General features: G+C 42.4%; 3 protein-coding genes and 1 pseudogene across 3 annotated transcripts; 2 read left to right on the forward strand and 2 right to left on the reverse strand.

Moving 5' to 3' along the window:
- Positions 1-1,419: 1,419 nt before the first annotated feature.
- Positions 1,420-5,363, reverse strand: LOC130203974 (cytochrome b-c1 complex subunit 2, mitochondrial-like; annotated as a pseudogene).
- Positions 5,364-5,778: 415 nt separating this feature from the next.
- Positions 5,779-8,613, forward strand: LOC130203602 (NHP2-like protein 1). The gene is given in 4 exon segments (XM_056429925.1): positions 5,779-5,957; positions 6,138-6,258; positions 8,151-8,318; positions 8,321-8,613. Coding segments are annotated over 4 exon segments (384 nt in total). The 5' UTR covers positions 5,779-5,954; the 3' UTR covers positions 8,413-8,613.
- Positions 8,614-9,610: 997 nt separating this feature from the next.
- On the forward strand, positions 9,611-12,796 carry crym (crystallin, mu). Its single transcript, XM_056429970.1, is given in 9 exon segments — positions 9,611-9,846; positions 9,939-10,089; positions 10,204-10,266; positions 10,372-10,473; positions 10,833-10,902; positions 10,905-11,012; positions 11,102-11,223; positions 11,640-11,724; positions 11,830-12,796. Coding segments are annotated over 9 exon segments (942 nt in total). The 5' UTR covers positions 9,611-9,679; the 3' UTR covers positions 11,904-12,796.
- Positions 12,797-13,720: 924 nt separating this feature from the next.
- Positions 13,721-19,397, reverse strand: LOC130203598 (ras-related C3 botulinum toxin substrate 1-like). Its single transcript, XM_056429916.1, has 6 exons — positions 19,083-19,397; positions 18,471-18,542; positions 18,244-18,361; positions 17,096-17,158; positions 15,551-15,710; positions 13,721-15,129 (listed from the first exon to the last, which is right to left on the reverse strand). The coding sequence occupies exons 1-6, from the start codon at positions 19,115-19,117 to the stop codon at positions 14,999-15,001; spliced, it is 579 nt and encodes a 192-aa protein (XP_056285891.1). The 5' UTR covers positions 19,118-19,397; the 3' UTR covers positions 13,721-14,998.
- Between the last annotated feature and the right edge of the window lie 228 nt (positions 19,398-19,625).

The raw sequence follows: 19,625 nt of genomic DNA on the forward strand, positions 1-19,625 counted from the left end.
GACTAGATTGAAATGCTGCATGGTTAGTAAAAGTTCATTGTTTGAATTAGGCCAATTCTGTAAGTACATTTATATTCAAAATCTTACCTCAGTAAAAGGTAGTTTTAATTATGCAGACAAAATACCTATGGCATTTTATGGCGATATTGCTTATACTGATGCATCACTACTTAAACGTAATGTTTGTTTTTCAGGTAGTTAAGTCGAACAAGGCTAGAGGTTAAGCCTCCGAATGGTTAAAAATATAATGTATTTACTCGTATAAAATATTGCTTGTGAAGTATTCCACACTTACCTCAAACGGTTATTAAATAAACCGGCAGGGAATCTCTTTAGTGGAGCAAATAACATTACCTGAAAGACACAACCAGATGTATTATTTTTAGGAAAGATGCCACATGTATAATCTGCAAAGTAGTAACTACAGTTAAAGAAAAACACTGGAGGGTAAAGTACAATATTTGCCATTTAAGTGGTGGTTTGAAGTGGCAAACAATGGAAATAGAGTAAAGTAGGCCTCCCTAAAAAGTCTACAGTACATGTGCATCTGTGTGTGTAACAGAGGGGGATTCTGCATAACTAGTACCAGGCTTACTTATAATAATTGTTTACATTTAGCTTACATCAAAGTACTTTTCCATTGGGGCATTACTACTTTTACTCAGGTAGAGGACCAACTCTACTTATTCTACATCGATATTTAATACCAGTCAATATTAACAATAACACATTTGATCCCTTCCTTCTAAATTAAATTGTCACCATGCTCGACAGCTACTTTCCCGCATGTTTTATGTGTTCAATAAGTCGATGCCATCGTGCTGACCTGTCCACGCGTCATATACTACGAGTAGCCATCTCGGTCCGTGTACGTTTTGTTAGTTTGTTTTTTCGTTTCATTCCAAATACGGAATACGGAAATCACGTGGTTTTTTCGTTTTCCGTTTGAAAACCAAAAACGGAAAAACGGAATACCACCTCCGTATTTCGTTTCTGCTGTCTGAAACCAAAAACGACAGAACGGAAGTGCTTAAAATGAAGTCAAAATAAAAGCCAGTGATACATATTCGTATTAACCTTAGAAGAATATTAATTAATCAATATAAAGAATAAATAATTAAACGGGGATATTTTAACGATGCAAACACATTGCAGGGTAACGTTAGAAGCATATTAATTAGTCAATATAACGAATAAAGAATTAAACCTGGATATGTTAGCGACAGTGGTGACGACGGGCAGCCGCGGGCTGTGAATGATGTAGACTCCGAACAGACCGGAGTCAGAGTAGCTGGAGTTGAAAGCGCTGACCTATTCAAAAAATAGGAAGGGGAAAAAATGGGAGAAATGATGACATTATGATTTTAACCAGCCACGCATGAATCGTTTAAAAAGTTTATATAAAAACGGACAAATCACTCACGTCAAAGGGTCAGCGGTTGCCTGGGCAACACCCTGGACCAGTTTGCTGGTGGTGCCTGAGCCCCTCTTGACTTGCAGACCAGCTCCCAGGAGGTGCTGCAGCACACTGAACACCATCGCCTCGCCGGTGCCCGCCGCCGCCGCCTGGCTGACCACCGCCGAGTGCAGCAGACCGTCGGCGCCGGGCAGTCGGATCTCACCTGGAGGAGAAAGTCAGGGTGTTGCATTCTCTTGAAAAAATCGAAGGCTGTCGGTGTGTTTTATTTTTGGGGTTGGCGGTTGGCTCACCTCCGCGGTACTGAGCCTCGGCCCCGTGGTGCCGGCCCCGCTGCGGATGTTGAGGAATTGCTCCCCAACTTGCGTCAGCATCGTGTGGTCCACGCCTGAAGGAAAGACGGACATCTTACGCAATGATCTTCAGTCATTGAAAATAGATATATACACATCTATAACTAGAATGGGCACTCGGTAGAGCGCATACCTTCGCATATCACAACATTGGGCATTGAATTATGAACATTTTGGCATTAGTTGCATGCCAATTGGATACAAATTGACCGTGCTATGGTAAAAAGAAGATGTTGACCTTTTCATGACCTTGACATTGACCCGATCGATCCCAAAATCTAATTAAATGGTCCCCGGATAATAACCAATCATCCCACCAAATTTCATGCGATTCGGTTTAATACTTTTTGAGTTATGCGAATAACACGCATACAAATAAATAAATAAATAAATAAATACACGGCGATCAAAACATAACCTTCCGCATTTTCAATGTCGAAGGTAATGAGCCTTACCAAGTCCAACAAGAGCCATTCTTGAGCTTGTGAAATTGTTCTCGACAAACTGATGCAGCTGGAGAACAAATACAAAACATTAGTAGGATTTAAATGGGTATATTAACACCAAATGTCTTTATAAAATAACATTTTCAAAATACTTACATGCCCGGACTGGATTTTGCCAACCATGTGGTCGGGACAGTACAGGGAGTTACAGAGAGCGTTCTTGTAGGCCGCTGCGTGTAGACCTTCAATCACATCTGGAAAAGACAAGCGGCGTGACCACCATGCAACATTCTAATCTTAAAGTCTTCTTCAGTGATAAATCATGCTTGTATGGTTGAGACTTCCACGATACAGCGATTAAGTTTAGTGCGCCGCTTTTAATTGCTCCGCTTTTTATCACTCAAGTAAAAAAAACTGATTTTTATGGGAATTTCCAGACTTTTGTTGAATATTTTTCACCAATAATTTGATTTTTTTTAAACTCATGCCCTAGATTCTGGTTGCTCCAACAGCTTTTCTGTTATTTATAGCCGTGACATGGTCAAGGATTGCAGCTTTAATTGTGGCGGTACTCAGAAATTAAATGTACAACCAACAAGTATGATCAAGAATCAAAGAGGCATCTTCGGTCATTCGTCTGGCTCTGCAGCAGGCAGGTGGCAATACAGGTACGTAGTTAGGTGATCAACCAATGTGCACAAACACATCTAAAAGTATGTAGGATGTGGTCTAAAAGCAGTTTACATGAGCAAAATAAACCATAAACCATATTTACACCCAAAAGCTAATGACAATGTTAGACCCGGGATTAGTATTCAATAAACTTCGAGGTTCCTTCAACCTGTTGTCTGCGTTTCTATAGCAGTCTGAAGACCTGTGAAGATTGGGCTAGTTAGTTTATTGTGGTGAGGAAAAAGCAAAACGACATGAGACGGGCCTGTTGATGGTGACACACGAGTCACAGTGAGTCGAGAAGGTGACAGCCGTCTTTCACCTCGAACGTCATCACGCAAAGAGTCAAATGCTAAAAGGTCCCAAATCAAGACTGGAGTTCTTCCTCGTTTACAAATGAAGCGGTACACGAGTTGAAGCATGCTATGTTTGGCGTCATCCTCCAAACCCCACCGAAAAATTCCTGCATCTTCAGAAAGTGCCACCCCTGTGCCGATTTTAAAACCCTGGAGTAGCAGTGTGGTGGCTGGCGTAAACGAGAACAAATTATGCATTTAAAAAAGCGTTCTATGAGCGTAGTTAACATTAGAACTTGGTCCCTGCGGTCTAACGCCGTTCTTCAAATGGTTTCCTGACCCTGGGGAAAGTTCCAGCGGTCGAAAAGAAAAGTGTGTGTGCAGCGGCGTTAAAGGCATACCTATTTGAGCGCTGAGTGCAGCTTGGGCCTTGTCAATCTTGACTCGGGGCGTAAGGTCTGACACCTCCCAGACCCGGAACTCTGGGGCGGTTGTCACATTGATCAAATACTCCATCACGGTGTCACTGCAACGAGCAACGGAAAGGGAGAAAATGTGTTAGGGATACCCTCTCCATAATAAAAGAAAACATGGTGTAAAAGACTGATCTCCCATTAGGCTCAGTCTCATGTAATTCACATTAAATCCCGCTAAATCTAAAAGTGTTAACTTTCTTTCTGTTCATCTCTGTATTTTGTTCACAGACTCACATGTCATCTCTCAAGCAGTCAATGGTGTAGATCATGTTCTCTCTGGATGAAGTCACACTGTGGAGAAACATGCAGATATCCAGATAAGAATTAAATCGTGAAAGAAAATAGTTATACTGCGACCTTTCTGAGAGGTCACTGACCTCAGGTTGCCTCCCACGGCCTCAACACCCCGGCATATCTTGAAAGACGAAGCTCCTTTGGTTGTCTGGAAAAGCAGAAAATGCAAGTCAACACCAAAGCTAAGACCACTCGGCGTTGGGTATGAATAATACTTTTGAAACTGTTGCAGGCTGTGCAGCATCATCATACCAGGTTGGAGGCCAACCGGAGGAGGTGGGTGACCCCCTGGTTGTCAGGCGTCTCATAGCGACAACCGGCCTTGACAAACACTCCGATCTTGGAGGCTGGGGAGTAGTTCTCCAGGAGGCGATCACCAGTCCGCTGGGCAGTCTAGTCACCTGGACAGGACACACGTAGATATGTCATTTCCATTCCAAGGGCAATAGATCAACGTTAATTTCAGGAGAAGAAACACAAATCAACAACCACTGACCTGCACATCCTGCGGCTGAAACTTAACGTGCTCGGCGGCTCCAGTGAACTCCACCTTACGGGCAGCCTGGGCCGCGTAAAGCCTCGTCTGGAAAAAATAAGAGAACATGGGAAGGCGGGATGTGACAAGGAACCGTGTTGCAGTTTGAGAGGGGGATCGGAGGCATGCAAAAGTGTGGCATGATGGGACCAGTGGCGTTTTATTTTCTTGCCATGATGAAAACACTTTTTTTTTTATTTTTATAAATATTGATATTCTGTTTCACTGCTGCCTTGAGACAAAAATAATCTCCCCACCAAATCTATTTATTGAGTTTTTACCATTCAAGCCAATATGGATGAAAAAGCACACCAAGGAACACAATCAAAAAAGCTCTTTAATTCCAAGACAAATAGTCAAAATCCATCCAATGATTAAGATCACGTTTTAAGCTTAATCACAACTTCTAAATGGACGCTGTGGTGTTTTTAAGATAAAACATGATGCCAGACCTTTGACAGCAAATATAAAACCAGTCACAAGTCGTTTAAGATGTATTTTAGTATTCCAATTAGCACGAGCGTGGAGTGTACTGGCTTAAATAGTACATCTAAATGTGTAACGAGTCCGGCATGTCTGTTGTTTATTATGTAATTGTTATTGGTGCTGGTTGAGCAAAGGGGTCACGGCGGGCTGCTTCCTCGTCCGCTCATCATCACACCTTGACCAGACACGACCCTGTCTGTTGACACCCTCCCGTAACCAAGCAACAGACGGCTAACGACGTCCCGACACGCAACGATTACGGGATAGTTAGCGGGGTCCTTACCGAGAGCTGACTTATTCCCCGAATCCCCTTCATCTCCCTCTCTCCTTCAGGCAGGACGTTGGAGCAATATGGCTGACGTGAAAGTGCCCTACCCACAATCCCTTGCGCGTCCCCTGCTCGCAGAAGTACCACGAGCGCCCTCTGGTGTCACGGAGAGGAACAGCGCGAGACGCGACAATAAAATTAAGACAGAAAAGACGTTTCTGGACTACACAAACCAACATTTGTTTGGCCATTGTACCGAGAGATTGTGGCGAGATATTCCCCGTCTTAATCATTATTAATATGACTGTTTTCTATATTATTAACACTTATATTTAAGGGATTTTCAAAATCAGAATTTGTATATTGTCATTATTTAGTTGTTGTATTATTAGTACGAATTATATTTACCTATAAGACGCAGTGAAAAATGTTAACGCTTAATGTACCGCCCATCCACAAAAAAAAAGGTATTTCCTGCCATTTTCAGCGGGTGTCGCCAATGCGCATGCGTGTTATTCCACACGTGGGGTGAACGTTCAGGACTGACTGCATGCAACAGAGCTGAGAGTTCGTAGCACCACCAAATATTACTTACACAAAAGCATATCTCGTGTCTTGTTGGCTTTTTTTTTAACGCAGGTTAAAAACAAATAGTCCTCCGTGAAGCATTTCGCCGAGAGGGCCGGAATACAAGAACACCAACTCTTAACAATGGTGAGTGTTGCATTCAGAATGAACTGACATGCTAACGGATTAGCTAGCTGTCGTTAGCAAAGGTAATTAAGTCGGGCTGCAGAGTGGGACTGTAACTCGTAACATCCTCGTGTGTGTCGACTCGTTGTGTCGCCGTCCCGTTGTTAACGTGGTGGTATTGATTTTGTGTATTTTTTCCAGACTGAATCACAAGTCAACCCGAAGGCCTACCCGCTGGCCGACGCCACGCTCTCCAAAACCATCTTGGACCTGGTGCAGCAAGCGTCCAACTACAAGCAGCTGAGAAAGGGGGCTAATGAAGGTGAGAAGACGCAAATCTCGAAGCTAGAATGTAAACCTGTGTTGGTTATTGATTTCACAAATGCGACATCATATGGACCATGAGGTTTGAACGTGTGTCAGGCATGAGAATTCCTCACCTTTCGGCGAAATTCGCCGTTTTGAAACCAAAATAGGTGACTTACGTGAATCGTGTAGATCCGAAGAGTTTTTGTTTTGGAGTATGGGGGGGGGGGGTCAATTGGCCGGCCGGCGTTTATGAGATTGGAGTGGGACACGGAGAAAATGTGGAGTGGTGCTCTTCGCAATAAAACATCTTTGATGGGACGTGTCGCGTCTCGGCCAATCAGCGTCAAGATGTCTTCAGCGTTTGGTGGTTTAGGTTAGCTTGAATGTTAGACGCTACTTCTGCTGCTGTCGCGCTGCACGGTGGAGCGATACTAACAAAGTACCCGTACGTTAGAGCGATGTGATTTAGCATATGTTTAGTCTCAATACTTCATTAAAAGAGCGATCAGAGCGCACGCGCTGCTCCGTGTCAAGCTGTTTGCACGCGCAGCGCAGCGCTCACAGCGAGGGGCCTTAAGTGGCGGAATTTTCGGCTTTAAAAATAAAAAAAGATGCCATAAGTGAAATGTTTAAGTTCAGTCTGTAAAGTTCTGTAACTCTACAGCTGCTCTTCCTGATGAACTCTGTATCCTCTGGTCAGAGACTAACGGCCTCATAGTGTATAATCATTGATCAATGCTATGATGTCTCCATGTAGTTTCATTAATATCTTGCTGTATTAATACTAATATTACTGCTATTTGTTAAGTGTTGAAAAAGTTGGTAAAAAGTGAACCATACAGATATTTTATTTATTACTATTATAGATAAATATACCAGTATCGTATTTATGGTATACTGTTTTTATGGTATTGTATCATGATATTTATGGCAGGTATGGTATAGAAGATCGTGACAACCAGGTAGAGGCAGAACAGACTCGAGGAACAGACTCATGGCTCAGCAGAGCACAAGACTTGAAGACTTGTTCACGCCAACAACAAAAAAAGGAAGTTGGTTAATGAATGACAATATTACTATTATTATAGTATTATAGGGCCCGATCACTGACTTGGTGTCAGAATGGAGGACCTATAGATTATCATACAACGTCCAACATCGTTGTTCGTGGAAGTCACCACCAGCACTCCCTCCCCCCCCCCCCCCCCGCCCCGCGCGCGCCTATCCTCCTCACCTTTTTCACCCCTGACCCGTTTTCATGCCTGGTGTGTGAAGCGTGGTGTTTTCATGTATGAGGAATACACGCGTGCAGGGCTCTCAAGTGTCACGCATTGAGCGTGAGACTCACGCATTTCGGTCTTAAGTCACACACTCCCGCCACACATCGGTGCTGATGGAAATGTCACTTGCCTGTCTTCAAAACTTGAGAGCCCTGCGCGTGTCTCAAACGTGTGCGTTTAATAGACCCTCACCTGGTAAAGCAATATCAATGTAAGACTTTATCAAATCACTCTTGTAGTTTAAGTTGATTGCAAAATGAATAAACCTTTTTTAGTCTCAAATCGCTATTAATTGGCAGATGCTGCGTCTCAAAAAAGGGTTTCTCTCGTTTTCAGTATTCTGTCAAATGTGTCTATTGCTTTGAACTGTTTGTTGGATTAAACAATGGATTTAAGTGTATCACTTTGGGTTCTGAGAGGTTGTGATAGATTTTAGCACAATTAAAAATATAGAAAAATACTATATATATATCACAACCCCCCCCCCCCCAAATTCTGCAGATTAATCTGTTTTCAAACCTGTAGGCTACATGGGTATAGCTGTCAAACAGTTAGTTAGGTGATGATGTAATACATATAAAACACATGTACATGATGTACTTACTTGTTTCTACTTCTTCCCCAGCCACTAAAACTCTGAACAGAGGCATCTCTGAATTTATTGTGATGGCTGCTGATGCTGAACCCCTGGAGATCATCCTCCACCTGCCGCTGCTGTGCGAGGACAAGAATGTCCCGTACGTGTTCGTCCGCTCCAAGCAGGCCCTGGGCCGGGCCTGCGGGGTGTCCCGCCCGTCATAGCTACCTCGGTGACCATAAAGGAGGGGTCTCAGCTCAAACCGCAGATTCAGTCTGTTCAGTTGGCTATTGAGAGACTGCTCGTATGATATCTGTTGCACTGTGCCGCCGTCGCCTTGAAAAAAGGAAAAGACAAATTCCTGATTTTGTTTTGATTTAAAGAGAAGAAAAGTTGCAATGCATGACGAGAGAATATGGATGTCTTTCTTTTTTTTACTTCCTAGGACAGTGCGTCCAGTTCAGTGTATCTGGCATCACCTGATTCATAATAAAATACTTTTTTATTTAAACCTAGTGTTTTCAATCTTTCATCTTTTCATTCAGATTGGGTAGTTAATGCTAAACCACCTCAGAAGTGTTCCATGTTTGTTATTTAATCGGCGACTAGATTGAAATGCTGCATGGTTAGTAAAAGTTCATTGTTTGAATTAGGCCAATTCTGTAAGTACATTTATATTCAAAATCTTACCTCAGTAAAAGGTAGTTTTAATTATGCAGACAAAATACCTATGGCATTTTATGGCGATATTGCTTATACTGATGCATCACTACTTAAACGTAATGTTTGTTTTTCAGGTAGTTAAGTCGAACAAGGCTAGAGGTTAAGCCTCCGAATGGTTAAAAATATAATGTATTTACTCGTATAAAATATTGCTTGTGAAGTATTCCACACTTACCTCAAACGGTTATTAAATAAACCGGCAGGGAATCTCTTTAGTGGAGCAAATAACATTACCTGAAAGACACAACCAGATGTATTATTTTAAGGAAAGATGCCACATGTATAATCTGCAAAGTAGTAACTACAGTTAAAGAAAAACACTGGAGGGTAAAGTACAATATTTGCCATTGAAATATAAGTGGTGGTTTGAAGTGGCAAACAATGGAAATAGAGTAAAGTAGGCCTCTCTAAAAAGTCTACAGTACATGTGCATCTGTGTGTGTAACAGAGGGGGATTCTGCATAACTAGTACCAGGCTTACTTATAATAATTGTTTACATTTAGCTTACATCAAAGTACTTTTCCATTGGGGCATTACTACTTTTACTCAGGTAGAGGACCAACTCTACTTATTCTACATCGATATTTAATACCAGTCAATATTAACAATAACACATTTGATCCCTTCCTTCTAAATTAAATTGTCACCATGCTCGACAGCTACTCTCCCGCATGTTTTATGTGTTCAATAAGTCGATGCCATCGTGCTGACCTGTCCACGCGTCATATACTACGAGTAGCCATCTCTACTGCGCATGTGTGGCGACGCACCGTTTGATCCCAAGCCTCCCCCGCCCCCGCGGACGTCTCGTTTTGCGGGTAAAGTTCACACTTTTCTCCGGGACCCAGAAGTCATGGCTGCTCCTCCTGTGGTTATATGGAAGCGAGAGGTGCAGCGCCTGCTGCGTTGCAGAGACCTGGTCCCCCGCCTGGAGGACGCTTTGGGGAAGTTCTCCAGACGAGACCGCGCCGAGCTGATCCAGCCCGTGCGCACCACGCTCCCCCTGCAGAAGCATCACGGGTAGAGAGTCTGCCCTGCACTTCAACTGCAGCCATGAAACATCAACACAACTGTCGTCGCCATTGCTGGCTGACTCTCCTCCACTGTTACAGCTTCCTCGGATCCATGCCCTCATACATGGAGAAGGACGGGGTCCTGTGCACGAAGCTCGTGTGTTTCTACAACAGGGAGGAAGGCTCAACTCTGCCAGCAGCACAATCCACGGTGATGCTGCTGGACCCAGAGTTTGGGAATGTAAAGGCTGTGAGTACAAACTAATGCATGCATAAAGAAGCTACAATATGGTGGCAGTAACTCAGTATTTAAATAAGAACCTTCAGGTCCATCGGGTCAGTTTAACATGTTTCCAACCTGCAGGTCATTGATGGAGAGGATATCACAGAAATGAGGACCGCTGTGGTTTCAGCCATCTCTGCTAAGGTACTTCACATTTTCCTAACTACTATTCATGCCTGTTTTTTCATTTTTTTAAATCTTGCAACGCTCTAATTTAAAATGTGTCCTGCTGTGTTGTTGCCACCTCAGCTGCTGATGTGCCCTGGAGCAGACGTGTTGGCCATCTTGGGGACTGGCAAACAGGCCATGGCTCATTACAATGTCTTCACCGAAATGTTTCCATTTAAAGAGGTAATTACAATATTTTATAAATAGATGTGAATAGCAATTCTTTAGATTATATATCGATTTAAAAAAAACATATATATATTTATTTTACTATTTTATTTCCTGGCCAGTTGCAGTGACCTTCTGGAGTCTCTGATCACGACCCCGTTACATAAGTCTGGCACCAATACCACCAATACTGAACGGCGATATATAAGGGCACTCTAGCTATTCTATGAAAAACATTTAATTTATTTTTTGTGTACCTAGAAAAGCGCTATAGAAGTCTAAATTATTATTATTAATTTAGTTTAATTAATAACAATATTGACACCTAATTGAATACTGTTGAAATTCGATCTGACGCTGCATCCTCCCCACAGGTGCGTGTGTGGAGCCGCACGAGACAGGGAGTGGAGAGGTTTTGCCGCTCCGCCAGTGGTCCGGTGACGGCGTCTCAGCGGAGGAGGCGGCAAGGGGAGCAGACGCCATCGTGACGGCAACCAGCAGCACCGAGCCGGTGCTCTTTGGCCGGTGGGTCAAACCAGGAGCCCACGTGGCCGGTGAGAAGAAATGATAAACCCCAGAAGCTAAATCCAAGAGGAAATAAGTTGAGATGTATTGATCAGTGTTTCCCACTGTTGCCGTGCAGCGGTGGGAGCCTGCAGGCCGAACTGGAGGGAGCTGGACGAAGAGTTGATGAAGGAGGCGGTGGTGTACAGTGACAGCAGGGATGGCGCCATGACCGAGTCCGGTGACGTCATCCTCTCTGGGGTCAGTCTGTGGCGTTGTGCTTTAAAACATTTTTTTTATACTTGATATTTTATTTTGGTATTTTTACAGAAATACAACCTTCAAAAGTAAGAATGCATAGTAATAATAATACAACATAAAAATAAATAGAAATAAAGTAAAAATTAACCATGCGTCTGGCCAAGACGGGCCATAAGGAAATAAAAATGTTAAAGCAGGAAAATAATTATAAATAAGGAAGCAAAAAAACTTAAAACATCCAGGCAACACTTCACCAACGTTGTCAGTCAATCATCAATTCGGTCCAACAAACAGATCTAAAATATATTCAAAGAGTTCTATTCACAGGGCATCTTTGACTTAGTTTGTGTCGTTGTGCTTTCTAACCGCCCCGATAAGACTAGAGAGGAAATCTGATTGTATACCTCTTGTTTTAGGTTGAAGTGTTTGCCGAGCTCGGGGATGTTATTAATGGGACTCAACCTGCACACAGAGAGAAGACGACCGTGTTCAAATCTCTCGGTAAGCCCGGCTTGACATTTGCTCAGTTCATATTATGTGGAATGTAGTTTTTCTTCTTCTTCTACAATTCAGTACATCAAGACTTGTTTTGTTTACTTCCAACAGGATTGGGAGTTGAAGATGCAGTGTCTGCGCAGCTGGTTTTCGACCTTTGGAAAGCCGAAGCCGGTTTACCATGAGGTGGCCGTGTGTTTCAACCCTGACCTCTTGGTTAGACATTCATAGCCGACCAGCCAATCACGATCAAGGCAATATAAGACAGGACAAAATAATATAGTTCAGTCCAAATTGATTTTTTACTTCCGATTACCCATCCTGATAAAAAAGAAAAGCCATGGTGACTTTATTAAAATGATAATGTAAAATAAAAAATGTAATATAATTTCAAAATATCATTAATAGTTTTCCAAGTACGTATGTTATATAATATAACGTCATCTAATTAACAATTTCACATACTTGTATCAGTGTTTTATGACCACATTAAAGTGAAAATGGAAAAGCCGTCTGATATTTAATTGTTTAAGTGGGCAATATTACAATATTTACCTAATTTCTTCCCGCCTGAAACACAAAAACACGCCTCACCGAGTGGCTAAAAGCCCTGAAACGGGTCTTCTCGGGCGAGTCTGTTTATATATATATACAGTATATATTAATTTGCTTAATATATAACTATTTTACTGCAAACAAATATATATATTAATTTAATTCATATTTGTATTTTTATATATAAATGTATATATATTAATTTGCATAATATATACGTTTTAAATATAGGACTTTGCCTCAATAAAATAGTCTTAACTAAGAAACTTTGAATCAGAAAATATCTGACCAAAGAATCCTTGAACACGACTTGGAATCGGACCAAACGTTCAATTCCCACTTTTTGAACAATCCAGTCCTTGATCACTAAACATTTTATTTTTGTTGGTTACTCAAAATGTATCAAGAATCAATACCTAGAGCTAAAAGCACTCGGTTCTCCACCAGAATTGTATTCCTGTCAGTTTGGAGACAACTTATATTTAGACCTTTTTATCTTGAGGAATAAAGTTATCTCAATAGATCTGACTCTCCATGTGTGTCCGCTGCATCCTCTCACGGAGCCTCTGCAGCAGCTGTTGACACGCAGAACCACAACAAGGTTCTCCAGTCCATCGGTGACGGAGAACGCAGAGGTCTCTGTCCGTGTGTCAGTTGAGTGTCAGGACATAATGATATTTCTCAGGCAGTGCTATATTCAGTCCATGCTATGAAGGCGGAGCCTTAACTAAATTTGACATGAATGAACTGCTGAACATCCTGGCAGTGGAAATGTATAACTGGAAAAGAAAAGCAAAACTATCATCTAAACATTCAAAGATATGAATCACAATCCAGGAAATAGGAGGGAAAAAGTCAGACAGAGAGAAACAGATAAAGAAATAGATTGTGAGAGCTAGGACAAATACGTGTAACTACAGAGCCTTCAGGAATTAATGTCAGCAGAGAAATACCACACAATAAAGAAACTGGAATCAGAGGGTAGACTTAATATGAACTATATTGTCGAACAGAACATACAATGGGGTGTGAACATCAGCGGGCTGCAGGTGGCGCTAGAGGACGTGGCGGCCCAAACCACATTGTCATCCGAGAGCTAAAAACACGTACGGTAATAAAAATAAGAATAAATATGTAAGAACAATAGGTCCTCCGCTCTGACTAAGTCAGTGCTCGGGCCCTAATAATAACAAATATACATTGTCATTATATGTCATATGGTTAGTCATTCATGAACAAGTCTTAAGGACTCGTGCTCTGCGTCGCCTTGAGTCTGTTCTGTCTCTTCCTCACTGTCAGATCTTCTATAATAGTAATACATTTTAAAAAAAAGCTTAGCTTCTTCCTAAACAGTTTTTTGAAGTTAACAAATGGCATCACATTTTCTCCGCGTCTCACTGCAATCTCGCATTTTTCTGGTTAGTTATAGAATAATTAGTCAACAAAGCATTTTCGATGAATTTATTTGCTTTAAAAAAAGAGAAAATAAATCAACATCTTACACCGCTCCGTTGAAACACTGATAAAAATGAGTCCAGATTCGACAGCGATTCCCCAGAGCACCCATGCAATTTGATCGTTGCTCATTACAAAATAAAAAATGTATTTGCTGAATAGTTAATGCTCATATCTTGTAACAAAAACAATAAAATTCTGTTGCAACATTCGAGCGTGAATACACTCTGCTCCTAGACTTCATAAAACACGCGAATAGGGATGGCCAAAATCAACGAGAACTTAGTGGGGACTTGAAATTATGACACAATCTTTACGGTTAGATTGAGAATGAGGCTCCACAACAACACTAGCTGCACTGCACCATCACATGCCCGACGGTCAGCCGTAAAATACTGTGCGTGTTGACTTGAGACGGAGCAAGAGGAGATCAATGGATTCAGCTCGATGGCTTTTAGGAACAAAACATGATAATTAACTGTTAATTATCTTGCAGAGACTGTGTTTTAAATGCTTGTTGATTATAGTAATTATTACAGCGGCTACAACAATTGTAATAAGTAACCTGAGGGGGAAACTTTCTGCATTGAGTGCATGTCAACTTGTACACGTTAAAACAAAAAGAAAGAGTCATTTTAGTATTCATGGAGTGACGACAAGGTGATGACCGTCGACTGAATTTGGGAAACACCTCAGTCTGGTCGGATGACGCATGTAAACAAAATGGTTTCTAAACCAGAGCTGGCATGACGATGAACACAAAAACTAAAAAAGGCGACGACAAAACTTCTGAATAACACATTTTTTCTCAAAGTAAAATGTCATCAAGGCAGCAGGAATCTCTTCGTGTGTATGGGGAAAGAGTGCAGCGCAGGAGCTAAATCTGCAATAATCTTCATAATATTCCATACGAGTAGCGTTTCTTCATAGAACAATGACATAATGGATTTTGTTTTGTAAAATCCTCCCTTAAAATCAACCCCAGATCCCATAAAATTAGCCCCCACCCTCCCATTCCCTAAGGCCGTAACAAAGTCACCTCATTCCCGTCAAACTGAAAGAACTAAACAGATGCAAGTAAACAGAAACCTTCGGCACCGCTTCAGCCTGGGACGGGGTTTTCAGATGGAAGTGTGGACTACCGGAGCTTCTACGCAAGCAAGGACACAAGGGGTGAATAGATATTTGGGGAACCCCGCCATCGTCTCCTTCCCTCCGAGTCGGCGAGTTCTTACTGCAACCGTATTCTCTTTTCTCCCCCTGTGGTCCCTTAGAATATTCTGCACTTCCTCCTCCTCTCCTTGGTGGGTGGGGGGCACAGGACCGCTCTGATGGCCTCGTCAAACACCGTCTTCAGGCCGCGCTGCGTCAAAGCGGAGCACTCCAGGTACTTCACTGAAGCTGGTAGGGAAGGAGAGTCGGAGCAAAGCAGAACAACAAGTCAGCACACCAGGTGGTGCATACAGGTGATATTTTAAGGCTCGAGTAAGACGAGCCGGTGTTTTCTGTCAATTTAAGTCAAATCCCCAAAGGTTTCTCCACACAGGCATGGGTAAAAAAAGAATATACTGCTTTTAAAATCCAATAAATGCTAGCAGGAAATGTATTTAAAATTAGGTTAACAACGAAAATACGTTTTAAAAACCATAATTCATCAGTATATCAAAAGAAAATAGTGCCATTAGGAACATTGTGTCCAACATCGTTCAGTCCCAGAGAACATGTTGAAATTAAAATGTAATGTATTGAAATATAATATTTTTAAGACATTATATAAAACGGCAGTGATCATTTAATAGTTTTCATCTGTGTATGAACTGACTTATTTCTTTAGCCATGGCCAAGCCCTGAGGGTAGGTGATGGGGGAGAGCTTCTTCTCCTTCAGTTTTTCGATCGTGTCCTTGTCGTCTCTCAGGTCCAGCTTGGTGCCCACCAGGATGATGGGCGTGTTGGGGCAGTGGTGTCTCACCTCAGGGAACCACTGGGGGGGACAGCGCCATAAGGTTGCAGGTTGACGATGGACAGTATGAGAGATAACGTGAATTGACATTAAAAAAAAAAAAGAGATTCCCAAAACAAAATTGTCAGAAAGAAATACAATGCTTCAAAAGTAAATCTGAATTTCCAATTATTTTAAACTCAAACATTACATTGAGATTTCAAGTCCAGTTTTTATCTCTGTTGGTTTTACAGTCGTGTCAACAATGGTAATCATCTGATGGCTGACATCCCAGACGTGTCTTTCTTATTCCTCCACACATGCAGATATCCATGAGATTTAATGGAAAACTGCTAACCGTATATATATATATATATATATTAGGGCTGTCAATCGATTAAAAAAAAGTAACTAATGAATGGCACATTTTGAAATTCAGTAATCGGGATTAAAAGTTATTTTCTTCTTCTTTTTAAAGACAAAACTTCACATAGAGCTGTGTTTTCAAAGAGGCTCCTACATATAAAGTGCCAGCGAGGTATTTTATATTGTGGATGATAAATTGTTTCTTCAGTGAAACATCCAGATTAGTAAAAAAAAAGAAGTATATTGAGACACATTGGTCCTGTCATCTTTAACATTGAACAGCAGCAGAACCAGTGGCCTTGGTAACTGACTGACATTCACATATGTCACGTGACCCTCTGGAGGCTGGGGGCATGTTCTCCATTCTACAAAAAAATGTAAATTCACCTTTTAAAGTCTTTTGCATATGACACATACCCACGTGTTATACATCAAACATTCCAGAACAATCTCAGCTCTATTCAATGAGGCTCAGTTGTCCTCGCGCCGTGTTCTCTGCTCTCTGACTGACAGGCTGCTCTAGAGCCTCACCTGTGAGGTGGGAGGTCCTTTGTGATTTACTGAGTGTTCATTGGTTGTTTTTTTCGCTAAATGTTGACAGACAAACGGATTGACAAATCATGGTGAAGGTTTCGTGTGACGAGTTCTTTCCGCGCCGTGTCACCCGACATGTAGCCGCCCCCCCCCCCCCTGTCTCTGTGTATCGGAGGGGGAGATGGGAGGAAGGAGCGGAGGAGGAAACCCGACTGATTAATCCAGGAGTTTAAATTTATTTCTGCTCTGTATTTTCGCGGAGAACTCATAGTTTTACAAACGGAAACAGTGGCAAACCGCACTGCCGCTGTTTGACACTCAGGGGAGTGAAAAAACTTCAACGCACACCGGAAGTAAACAAAGTTGCGTTAATTTACGTATTGATATTTTTGTGCGTTAATTGCGGCCAAATTAACCGCATAGATTAACGCGTTAACGCTGACAGCCCTAATATATATATATATATATATATTCCGATTATTAACAGCCGTGACAAAGTGCAAGGATAAAGAGCAGCTGGTTCTCACCTTGGCGCGGACGTTTTCAAAGGAAGCCGGACTGACGAGTGAAAAGCAAATCAGGAACACATCCTAAAGGAGAGAAAATAAGCGACGTCAATACAGCATTAAAAACAGTCAACTAGAACGGGCACTCGGTAGAGCGCATACCTTCGCATATCACAAGATTGGGCATTGAATTATGAACATGTTGGCATTAGTTGCATGCCAATTGGATAAAAATTGACTGCGCTATGGTAAAAAAAAGATTTAGACCTTTCCATGACCTTGACCTTTGACCCGATTGATCCCAAAATCTAATCAAATGGTCCCCGGATAATAACCAATCATCCCACCAAATTCCATGTGATTCAAGAAGATTTGACCTGTTTATGACCTTTGACCTTGACCTTTGACCCGATCGATCCCAAAATCTAATCAACTGGTCCCCGGATAATAAACAATCATCCCACCAAATTTCATGCGATTCGGTTCAATACTTTTTGAGTTCTGCGAAAGATTTTGACCTGTTCATGACCTTTGACCTTGACCTTTGACCCGATCGATCCCAAAATCTAATCAACTGGTCCCCGGATAATAAACAATCATCCCACCAAATTTCATACGATTCGGTTCAATACTTTTTGAGTTTTGCGAATAACACACATACAAATAAATAAATAAATAAATACACGGCGATCAAAACATAACCTTCCGGCATTTTCAATGCGAAGGTAATCATTCCTGTTACAACTGGTACAAGAATCATAACAATAAAAAGGAATTAACAGTGCGATAGCGTACAACACAGACTTAATAGACTCAAAATGTTCACACATGGGGGTTCACAAAGAGAGACAAATCTGGACTCTGTTGGTTAAATACACATGAACTCCCACGTCCAGCTCCCTGTGACTCGTAAGCACAGAGGCCAGTTTGTTGTCGGGACAAAGAGGGCAAACAATGGCTCCCTTTCACTTCCTCCAGACAGTGTATAGGTACTATGGATACAGGGCTCTACTCTGCTGAGTGCAAAGACTCTGCATTACAGGCTGCAAATCAATGCTGGTCAAGTGAAAGCAGTGTTCATGCTCGCATTGTCGGGCCGATACTAGGCGGTGCACGGCAGCGGGCTGAGACCGGCGGGCGTCGCTAAATGCATGGATGCATATACGTACCGTCTGAGGGTAAGACAGAGGCCTGAGCCGGTCGTAGTCCTCCTGTCCCGCTGTATCCCACAGGCCCAGGTTTACTGGTTTCCCATCAACCATCACATTGGCGGAGTAGTTGTCAAAGCTGCAGGAAGGGAGTTGCAGATTAGGTTCAAAAGATCTACCCCGAGATAAATAAAGTCCCATCTACCCAACAGATGTTCATGAAAGAGGTGCATCTGTGTGTTACTTACACGGTGGGGATGTACTCCCCAGGGAAGGCATTGGTGGTGTAGCTGATGAGCAGGCAGGTTTTACCCACAGCCCTGAGATGAGAAAGGAGGAGCAAAGATTTAAACCACTTGTTGGTCACATTACGGTATATTCTTCAGTTAAATCAAGATGAAGAGTACGTTTTATAGTAAATTCGTATATTAAACCGGTCTTGCCAGACATTGTAATTGTATGTTAGAACTAGGTGTTTACAGTCTTGAATTTACTTAAAAAGTTACACTGGGATAATAACACACAAGTGAAGACACAGTTAGTAAACAATCAAAGCTTAATCAAAGGTGAGCAATCCAATCCACTTTTGTTCTACTGGACGGAGTTATCGAGCGGCTAACGGTCGCTGTCGCCATGGCACCACGGCCCGAGCGCGTGGACCAGCACCGTCCGACCAGCTGATGCCGCGCGAGGGCTGCCATGTTATCCCGAGGCTCGTTAGCCGCCCGACAACTGTCGGTAACTGGGTCAACGACAAACAGCGGTTAGCTTTGCACACGTTACTGTGCGAGTGAAACTGGGACATTGCTTTAGAGCTCTCAGCGGGATGAATTAAACACAAAAAAGAGGGTTTAACTTACCCGTCGCCCACCACCACACACTTAATGGCCTGCATCGGAAGCCTCTCTCTCTCTCTCTCTTGCTCTCTCTCTATCTCTCTCTCTCAACCCAGTCGGCTCAGCTCGCTATCGGCGTCGAAGGAAACGTGCAACGTGAACAAAGTGTTGAGGGCCTCGACTGGCAGTCCAGAAAAAGTTGAGGAATGTCGTCGTTACGGAAACTTCTCCGGCTCGTCTGTCGTCTGTCCTTTTTTTTCTCGGCAACAACCGGTGAAAACTTCCAGCAGGCAACACCCAGGGAAAAGGAAGGGAGAGAAGAAAAAAGATTGAGGAAAAGAAAAAACGCCCACAGTTTGGAGGCTGCTGCCTCCCAGATCCCTGCGAGTCATATCCGGTCCGAGCAGGAGGTTCAAACACTGCCATCTAGTGGCCACAAGGAGAATTACACTCTGTCCTGAGTGGAGATTGCAAAGATGAAATGCAATAAGAATAGCCCTCACTAAAGTTAGTTGGATGATAATTAATGATGCATAATAAGTTTTTTTATGTTGCAGCTGGTCGAGG

Source organism: Pseudoliparis swirei, chromosome 13, assembly GCF_029220125.1.
Source record: "Pseudoliparis swirei isolate HS2019 ecotype Mariana Trench chromosome 13, NWPU_hadal_v1, whole genome shotgun sequence".
Classification (NCBI taxonomy): domain Eukaryota; kingdom Metazoa; phylum Chordata; class Actinopteri; order Perciformes; family Liparidae; genus Pseudoliparis; species Pseudoliparis swirei.

Excerpts from the sequence above, each read along its gene's own strand:
- LOC130203598 (XM_056429916.1), bottom strand. The coding sequence starts at position 19,117 with ATGCAGGCCATTAAGTGTGTGGTGGTGGGCGACGG. Across the intron at positions 18,543-19,082 it reads TGTGTGGTGGTGGGCGACGG|GGCTGTGGGTAAAACCTGCC; the intron begins GTAAGTTAAACC and ends TTCTCATCTCAG. Across the intron at positions 18,362-18,470 it reads GGGGAGTACATCCCCACCGT|CTTTGACAACTACTCCGCCA; the intron begins GTAAGTAACACA and ends CCCTTCCTGCAG.